Below are 9,938 nucleotides of genomic sequence, written 5' to 3' on the forward strand. Positions count from 1 at the left end.
ATGAGAGAACTATCAGATACTGGAGGAATGAGAGAGGTCTATCTCAGTTACAAGGAATGAGAAAGATATATATTAGTTACTGGAGGAATGAGAGAACTATCAGATACTGGAGGAATGAGAGAGGCCTATCTCAGTTACAAGGAATGAGAAAGGTATATATTAGTTACTGGAGGAATGAGAGAACTATCAGATACTGGAGCAATGAGAGAGGCCTATCTCAGTTACTGCAGCAAAGCCGGCTGTATCTGAAGCTATTGGAGTTATGCTGGTGGGAAAGTGCTCGGCTGATGCGGAGAGAAGTTAATACTGAGTTAGTGAACTGTCCCTGGAGCTGAGGGAGGCACTGGTCCGCGGTGCTGCATTGGTGAGGGTGAGGACCGTGTCCTGGTGCCGTCGGCCATACCAGCTCCGCCTCCGCCTCCGCCTGGCCGCTCCTCCCGCGTCTCCATGGCAACGCGGCCTAGCCCAGCCCCGCCCGCCTGGCCGCTCCTCCCGCGTCTCCATGGCAACGCGGCCTAGCCCAGCCCCGCCCCGCCGCTGTCAGCCTCGGCTCTGCCGCTTCCGGCTGCTCACCAGCGCCTCACCAGGGCCCGTCCACCGGCGGCTGGAAGGTAAATAAATGTCGCTGCGGTTCCCAGGGCCCGGGGCTCCCATTCTCACCCGTCCGACCCTCCTTACACCATCCGCAAACTCCGAGTTTATTCTGTTTAGGAAAGAACTGCAGATGCCGGTTTAAATCGAAGGTAGACACAAAATGCTGGAGAAACTCAGCGGGACAGGCAGCATCTCTGGAGAGAAGGAATGGTGACGTTTCGGGTCGAGACCCTTCTTCAGAGTTTATTATTCTCAGTAGTCTGCTACTGCTCCCTCCCTCCGTCAAGCACCCTGTTCCATTGCAGTCTCATCTCCAGCACCCTGCTACTTTGCAACCATTTTTAACCGCCCTGTACTGTTACAATCCCACTTTCAAGCTCCCTGGACTGTTACAATCCCATTTTCAAGCATCCTGTTTTATTGCAATCCCACCATCAAGCATCCTATTCCACTGCAACCTCATCTCCAGCACCCTGCTCCATTGCAACCATCTTCAAGCTCCTTGTAGCATTACAATCCCATTTCAAGCATCTTGTTTTATTGCAATCTCTTCAAGAAACCCATTCCATTGCAACCATCCTATTCCATTGCAATCCCATCTCCAGAACCCTGTTCCATTGCAACCATCTTAAAGCTCCCTGTGCCATTACAACCCCATTTTATTGCAATCCCACCTTCAAGAAACCCATTCCATTGCAACCACTTTCAAGCATCCCATTCCAATGCAACCCCATCTCCAGGGCCCTGTTCCATTGCAATTCCACCTTCAAGATCCTTGTTCCATTGCAATTTCACCTTCAAGATCCTTGTGCCATTGCAATCCCGTTGGCAAACTCCCTGTGCCATTGCAATCCCTTCTGCCACCGTTATCTTGCCCAAAGGTGAGTTGCTGCCTTTTCACTGCGTGAGACGCCAGTTCAATTCGTGCCAGGGCAGCTGACGAATTGGCATTGCATCTGGAATAAAATGCTCTACCCAGCACAATGATCAGAACTCAAAACACTAACTTAGCTCACTAACATATTTTAGGGAAGGAAGTTGTCTCGCTCATCTACCCACTATGCTCTGGTAATCAGTGACCCCGGACCCTCCGGTATCATTGGCTGTTTTAAAAATAAGGCACAAAGTGCTGGAGTAACTCAACGGATCAGGCACCATCTCTGGAAAACATGGATAGGCAACATTTCGCATTGGGACCCACAGCAGGAATCACAGAGGAGGGCAGTGAGATAGGGTCTTAGAGAACTCCTGTTAGAGAACCTCTTCAACAAAGGCATACTTTGAGAAGATTTTGCAGTGGATCAGTAAAATGGAGACACACAAAGTGCAAATGCTAGTTAACAAATACATGAAGTGCTGTAGTAACTCAGTGGGTCAATCAGCATATCTGGAAAACATGGTTAGGTGATGTTTCAGGTTGGGACCCATTGGCCCTGTGAAATGCCTCAGCAAGCTACTCCGTACATTGATAATGTTTTGTTGGTGAAACTGTCCTGTGAATGAACGTTTTGATAGCAGTTCCTGACACATGCACACTATTTCCTAGCTATGATCCTAGAATGTCACCAAGAGCAGGACAATTTCCACGCAGTGTGATAACTGCAGCGTGGTGTTGAAGGACTGAGCAATTTCATTTTGCATTTCATAAATCAGATGAATCTGAAATATCTTTATAGAATAAAAAAAACCTCAAACCTTTTTGTAAATATGTGCATTGCTTAAAATATTAGTGACATCGCAGAATGATGATTTCACTCCTATCATTGGGAAGAAGGTACAGGAATTTGAAAACTATAACCTCCAGGTTCAAGAATAGCTACTTCCCAATAAGGATCAAGCACTAATACTACATAACACTAATCTCTATCATGAACTATGGACTCCCTGGTTTTACTAAGGGCTTTGGGTTGGGTTTTTTTGCGCTGGCATTTGGGTTATTGATTTATTGAATTTTTGTTTATTATATATTATCTATGCAAATTATGTTTACTGATCTGTTATGCTGCTGCAAGTAAGAATTTCACTGTCCTGTTATTTGTACATATATCATTTAAACACACTTGACCCTCTTGACTGCAGGTTTAAACAGCAGAATATATTGTGCAGATACCATGAAGGCTATTATTCTCGCTGCTGGCTATGGCACAAGGTTGAATCGTGATCTACAAAATGATAAGAGTGGAGATTTCAAGCATATTCATGGTATCCCTAAGCCCCTTCTACCAGTAGGACATCAGCCACTTATCAGTCATTGGATGACAACAATAAACAAGATTGATTCGATTGATGCAATTTATGTTATCGTACGTCTACATTTTGATCTTTTCTGAAAAAAATGATATTTGTTTGGACTACAAATGTTTAGCTACAATTAATACCCGACTACGCAGGACATAATTTTAACATTTGTAGATGTCGCAAAACTTATAAATGTAGCAAGCATCGGGTAAAATAGTAACATGATTGATCATATGGATTTGGAGAGATTGCTGATGCACGTCTACTGCAGAAAAGTGTCTGGATGCACGTTGGTGAAAGCATGAAAAAGAACTATATTAGCAGATTTGTACAATTTTAAGAGGTACCGCAACATGAAGCCTGTGTGAAACCTTTGATGATGGTAGGATTCTAGAAAGGCCGCTAAACAGGATATTTGGCTCTATAAAAGGGGAATAGAATGCAGTAAGGTTTACATTAATATTAAATGCAAGTTAGGGCCCACATATAATATAAAGGGAGTCAAAAAAAGGCCAGATTTTTCTCTGAGGAAAATTAGGGATGACTTATTTAGGATCAATTTTTAATTCTGTTAATCTTATTGAATAATGTAAATATATAATTCCTACAACTATGTTACTTATTGCTGATAATCTGCAGACAAATGATCTCTATTATGGACATTTTGAAGATTGGGCAAAGGAGTTCCAACAAGTTAAAGTTGTAAACGATGGAACAAGAAGCAATGAGGTGTGTATTCTCTACTAAAGCCAAAGTGTTCAATCAATGATATGGAACTGCTGTCTTTCAAAAATATTGGATCGCCTATAGAAATTGCAAACACTTTTCTGACACATTTAAGAATATGAAACATTCAAGTGATAATTGTCTCTCTTTAATTCCTTTGTAAAAGTGAAAAATACATTCAAATAATATTTATCAGTAATGATGATAATTAAGGTGAGTTTTAAATGCAATTATTCATTAATTTCCAAATTTCATTCTCTATTTGTATACACAGAGTAAAGATAATGCATGATGAGACCATTAGAAAATTGTAACAAATTCAGATGTATAGATTATGTCAAATATATTATTAATGTCCCAGAGCCAGTTTTAAATGCTGGAGCTTACTACCCATATCTCAGTTCATGTCTACAAAATAAGAGTTTGACTGCTCCTCTATCCAATAAGATTTCAGTTGATTTTCTACTTAAGTGCTACTTTTATGTTCTAATTTAATTCCACTTGATATCTCAAAATATATCCAGTTCTGTCTTAAACATGCAATGATAACATCTTAAGTGTTCAGCACTCCCCAGCCCTCCGAAGGCTCACTCCCCTTTAAGCAGTTATTTTTTCTCATCTCTCATTCTGAATGGCTATCCCCTTATCTTGAGACAGGACCCTGATTCCAGATACTCAAACTAGGGGAGTATAGACTGTACATTTACCTTATCAAATGTAGTAGTTGTGAACTTACCTTAAATATGTATTTTTGATTAGCAATTATTATTCTGACTGAAGTTAGAATAATGGCTAATAATAGTCTTGGGCTCATTCCATTGCACTGAATTTCTGCAAATTTTAAATACAGTTCAAAAGGAATTTAGTATATCTCAGTTCTGAAAGTAACTTTTTCTTAAAGTTCCAAGGAAATAAATAAAAGGTAAGTCTTTATATTATGGTAGACAAAAGTGCTGGAGAAACTCAGTGGGTGAGGCAACATCTATGGAGCGAATTAAATAGGCAATGTTTCGGGTCAAAACCCTTCTTCAGACATATGATTTTCATTTATAAGCTAAAGTATGTAACATTGTTTGTTAAAATCTTATATTGTATAAACCCTTTACAATTTACAAATTTAAGAAAAAGTTATCCAGCCAATTTTTTTTTTTTAAATTAGCTTATTTTATTCATAGGAACGTTTGGGTGCGATTGCTTGTCTTCAGCTGGTCATTACTCAATTTAACATCATAGATCATATATTGGTCCTAGGCGGGTAAGCAACAATGAAGAATATATTGATTAGGCATTAAAGTTTTAAAACAAGCTAAATTACTTCAAATATATATTTAGCATTGATTTTAATTTATCATATATACACATGCTTCTTGCAGAGTATCCTAAAATTTAAAATGAATGATCCTATTGCTGTCATTATTATATTGCATTAGCTAACAACACCAGTAGCCTGTGATAAACAATTCAATGAAACAAAAAGCTGATTATAAAACTCTAGTTTGTTTTATACCATTTATTTTGGTATAGACGAAAGGTTTAGAGGCATATACGCCAAACGTGGCAGGTGGACTAGTGTAGATGTGGCAGCTTGGTCGGCATGGACAGAAGGGCCTGTTTCCATGCTGTATGACTATGGTTGTATGTTAGAGGGTGTTAGTGGAGGGCTGTTATTCAGATTGGAGGCCTATGGCTGGTGGTGTGCCACAAGGATCAGTGCTGGAACCATTATTGTTAGTCAGCTATATTAACAATGTTGTCAATGCGCTTAGTATGTTTACAGATGACAACAACATTTATGGCATAGTAGACATGAAAAGGGTTATCAAAGATTTAAAAGGGAGCTGAGGGATAACTTTTTTCCATGCAGAAGTGGTGGGTATATCGAACAAGCTGCCAGAGGAAGCTGTATAGGCTGGTATAATTTGTTTAAAAGATTATAGACAATAGGTGCAGGAGTAGGCCAACCGGCCCTTCGAGCTAGCACCGCCATTCAATGTGATCATGGCTGATCATCCCCAATCAGTACCCCGTTCCTGCCTTCTCCCCATATCCCCTGACTCCGCTACCTTTAAGAGCCCTATCAAGCTCACTCTTTAAAGTATCCAGAGAACCGGCCTCCACTGCCCTCTGAGGCAAAGAGTTCCACAGACTCACAACCCTGTGTGAAAAAGTGTTTCCTCATCTCCGTTCTAAATGCCTTACCCCTTATTCTTAAACAATGGCCCCTGGTTCTGGACTCCCCCAAGACATTTGAACAGGTACATTGGTAGAAAAGGTTGAGGAATATGGGCAGTTGGGTCCAGCTCAGACTATGTTGGTTAGCATAGACAGGTTGGGCCAAAGGACCTGTTTCTATGCTGCATAGCTTTATGACAGGTGGAATCTGCTTAACCGGCCCGAAACGTCGCCTATTTCCTTCGCTCCATAGATGCTGCTGCACCCGCTGAGTTCCTCCAGCAATTTTGTGTACCTAACCTATGCAAATATTACTTAGACGTCCATTACTATCATAATGGATCATTACTATCACAATTTTATCTTCCCTTTTCATCAAAACGTTACCATCCATTTTTCTTTGCTTGGTCTAATCCTCTTTGGTGGGGTGGGAGATTGCAACCTTCACGTGGTCCGCCCTGTTTCGACGAATGCAATCAACCTGGTGTGCACAATCAAATAAGATCAAATAAAACAAGTTGTTTCACAACTTTAGGCTGTGCACGCCATACGCAAGAAGAGATCCTCTTTGGAAACATATTAGCCGGCTGTTTTTGACACTGATTTAAATTCTGGAATTTCCAATCTATCATTTGTCTGGAGGTAGTAGATTGCAAGTGGTCCACCACCACCTTTCTAAGGGTAATTAAGGATGAGCAATATATGCTGGCCCAGTCAGTGATACCCACATCCTCATAAAGGAATAAAATAAAAGGAATCTTAAACATTTCAACAATATGCATGAAAGTAGATGTTGTTATGGGGATTAATGAAACAAATGGATCATAGCAACGTTTTGGATGCCACGAAAAGCTTGATCACAGATAGGTTTTGAAAATGAAGAGGGAATTGAAATGGAGGAACTGGAGAGGAGGGGTGGGGTGAGAGGGGGGTGGAGTTGGACAGATTAGAGAAAGAAAAGAAAGAGGACATTGAAAGATTCTACATGCAATGTCAATAATTTTCATTTAGAGCATCTAAGGGACTAGAAACCAATTAAGGTATGGATAACAAATCTTGGTCAAGATCAGAGAATTTAACTTGTTGAAATATGCGAAAAGGGGAGTAGAGTTGTGGAATAGTTATACAGGTACACCATCGATTTTCCAATACCATTGGTTCCAGAGCCTTGCCGGATTATCCATTTTGCCGGACCAACAGAGATCATGTAATAATAATAAAACAATGCACCTCTGACCCACTAATTCGACCCCTGCCATGTCTCTAAAGCACCATAGACTGCTATAAACAATAAAAAATAAATAACAATTAACAAAAAAAGTAAACAATTAACTCTTAGAGCGTGCAATGCTCGTAAATTAGTCTAGATTAAACGAGGTGGCAGACCATAAATTGCCGGAAAATCGGTGGTGGACCTGTACTTGGTTGGGGATGAGAAAAAAAAACTGCAATAATTCACTGCATGTTTAATAGGTTGGTCTGGTTTTCACATTGTCTCCTTATTTTTCTCAGAGATACATTGTTCTACGAGGACTTCAGTCTTTCGGATATCCTTGCAAAATTTGATGAGCTGCAGAATATTAACTGCGAAAGCAATTTAGTTTTATCATACCTATGCAAAGATGAAGGTCAACACAAAAATTTATTGCAAAGATTGTTTCTTTCTTGAACTGATCTTTGAGAAAAACTAACATAACTTCTTTTGTCAGCAGAAACAGGAAAGTTTGGCATTTTAGAAATAAATGAAAAGTTCCAGGTCACTGGATTTAAAGAAAAACCCCATTCCACAGAAACGACATCTCGCAGAGCAGTAAGATTTTTACTATTTCTTAAGCGGACATATCTTGACCACATATCGTTTTTCTTTAAGGAGTTTATTTGGAAAAGATGACTTCGAAAGCATTATTTCATGGCTTGGGCCTTCTTGCAATTAAATTAACCTTTGACTTCTTGGTTACAACATTTAGCACATTCAATACTATTTGCCTAAATGAATATTGACCCGAGTTCTTTATCCACTTTAATTTTCTTTTTCATAGTGCCCGTGCTTTTACATATATTCGAAAAGTACAGTTCCATTAATTGAAAAATTTCTTCAAGACAAACAGGTGAGATGGAATCAATGAAATTATGTTAAATCTGTACCACTCTACTGCTTTTTTTAAAATTGCTGTTTTTTTCCTTTTCCTTCCGCCCACAATATTTAATATGTAAAATAATATGTGATTCTGTTCCATTCTGTTTGTAGTTTGTTTAGTTGTTTGTTTGTTTGTCTTTTTGCACAAAGTCCGCGAGCATTGCCACTTTTCATTTCACTGCACATCTCGTATGTTTATGTGACGAATAAACTTGACTTGACTTGAAATCAGAATGAAAAGCATTTTTAAGTAATTATAACTGGATAAATATCAGGCAGTTATCAAATTGAAGTAAAATTGTATAATTTAGCTATTAATTCAGCGTTTAATAATTTTATGCAAATAATATTCTAGTTTTGAGCAGAATTTATATTTAAATTTTCCTCTTTAATTTGAAATAATAGAGCATGTACCAGTTTCATATAAACAAGTTCATTGCATAGTTCAAATGTGCAGTAAATATTCCAAAGCTAATTAGTTATTTGAAATATTCTTGATTACATAGATAGTGGAGGCTACATTGAAAACATATGCTTGCATCAAATGTGCTGATGACATCAAAATAGAAAATCATCAAAATGATCCAAAATATCCCAATGAACTATTTTCCTTCCACTACATTTACCATTTATAATTTCTTGGCAAAATACGAGTCATTTATTTCAGCAATTTATAAAATAAAAACCTTAATTGAAAATTTTATTTTTTAATAGAATTCACCATTGGAAGAAAGAGATGCACCTGGAAATTTTTTACTTTGGGTCCACTCAAGGTGAGAGTGCTTCAAGAAATTATTTTTAAATATCATGCCATATTACTACTTTTGCCTTTTGTATTGCAGGAAACCAGTGTTCATCCATCAGATATGTGGCCGATTTGATGTTGGAAATCTCCCAATGTACATTGAATGTACAAAATATTTCCAGAAGTCCTGCAATACGTAATCTGATTGGAAACCTGTTAGTCATTAGTGAAGTTTTTAAAAAAACATTTGGTAACCATTTCTTGAGATTTCTTTTTAACAGGCCTCAAGAGTAAAAACAAAGAAATGGTCTGGCACCATATTTTTAATAAAACCTTCAGACTTCGCACATTCCAAGTCATTTAAAAAACAGATGAAATATTATTGTCGCATTGAGCAAATACAAACCAGAAATGCAGTTATAATCCTCTCATTTTAGTTAGATTGAAAATGGTGTATTTCATTTTCAGATGATTAGTGGTAGAAAGTTAAATAATGGGATATCCTTAGCTATTAAAATAATATTTGTATAACATTTATGAAGCAAAATTCCATAATCCTTATTCTTTTTGAACGATGCAACCGTAAGGTGTTTGTAAATGACATCAATCACTTGTATGGCAATTGGCATCAAGTAGTATATTGCTCAGGACGAAACATCGAACTAGTGTTAATCTGCTTTATTTCAAATGGTCTTCCTCGGAGATTTACTTTGTAATATGCATAAGGTTATAGCAACAATGTTTTTTTTCCAATTTGCTTTGAAATTACTTATTGCTGATATTATTTTAGAACAGATTACATTATTTACAAAGTAATTTGAAATGAAAATCAGAATATTTATTTGCAAATTCTTTAAGTGGAATTGACTGGAAAATCTCTAGATTTGAGATGTCGACATAATTTAAACTATTTTTGATATCATAACAAATATACATCAAAAATAACTGCTTCACAATTCTTAGCTTTGTTTTATTAAAATGAAACACTTTATCATTACATTGAGAACTGTAATAGGTATGTCTGTAGTTTGCAATGATGCTTAATATATTTGTGCCAGTCTGGCATGTGCCAGATCTCATGTAATTTTTTAGATCAAATAAAATGGTACAATATTTATGCTCTGCTTTCTTACCTTTTAGTATCCATGTGAAATTAAAGGAAACTAATAGATGCACAACAACTTGAAAATGATAGGTCATTTGTTTTCATTTCCAAAAACCCATATTGTTGCAATATTTACTAATTGATATACTTTTGATGACAGCATGAAGGAGCTAGCAATGCCTACCCGCCACCACATTGCTAATGATGTGCTTTTGACACTA

General features: G+C 37.7%; 1 protein-coding gene across 4 annotated transcripts; it reads left to right on the top strand.

Moving 5' to 3' along the window:
* Positions 1–489: 489 nt before the first annotated feature.
* On the top strand, positions 490–9,727 carry LOC116975076 (glucose-1-phosphate adenylyltransferase-like). Of its 4 annotated transcripts, none has more exons than XM_033023781.1 (9): positions 490–577; positions 2,674–2,897; positions 3,472–3,561; positions 4,734–4,813; positions 7,243–7,358; positions 7,440–7,540; positions 7,770–7,838; positions 8,582–8,640; positions 8,710–9,727. In XM_033023781.1, exons 2-9 carry the CDS (start codon positions 2,706–2,708, stop codon positions 8,810–8,812), a joined length of 810 nt encoding a protein of 269 aa, XP_032879672.1. In that variant the 5' UTR covers positions 490–577; positions 2,674–2,705; the 3' UTR covers positions 8,813–9,727. The 4 variants fall into 4 exon arrangements, with proteins under 4 accessions (XP_032879672.1, XP_032879670.1, XP_032879673.1 ...); XM_033023779.1 differs by having other exon boundaries at positions 530–611; XM_033023782.1 differs by having other exon boundaries at positions 530–611; positions 7,443–7,540.
* The last annotated feature ends 211 nt before the right edge of the window (positions 9,728–9,938 follow it).

This window comes from Amblyraja radiata, chromosome 7 (genome assembly GCF_010909765.2).
Source record: "Amblyraja radiata isolate CabotCenter1 chromosome 7, sAmbRad1.1.pri, whole genome shotgun sequence".
NCBI classification, from domain to species: domain Eukaryota; kingdom Metazoa; phylum Chordata; class Chondrichthyes; order Rajiformes; family Rajidae; genus Amblyraja; species Amblyraja radiata.

Bases quoted from the DNA above. Each gene is read 5' to 3' on its own strand.
- LOC116975076 (XM_033023781.1), top strand. From the start codon at position 2,706: ATGAAGGCTATTATTCTCGCTGCTGGCTATGGCACAAGGTTGAATCGT. The intron at 4,814-7,242 runs GTAAGCAACAAT...TATTTTTCTCAG, and splicing joins CATATATTGGTCCTAGGCGG to AGATACATTGTTCTACGAGG. The intron at 8,641-8,709 runs GTGAGAGTGCTT...TTTGTATTGCAG, and splicing joins TTACTTTGGGTCCACTCAAG to GAAACCAGTGTTCATCCATC.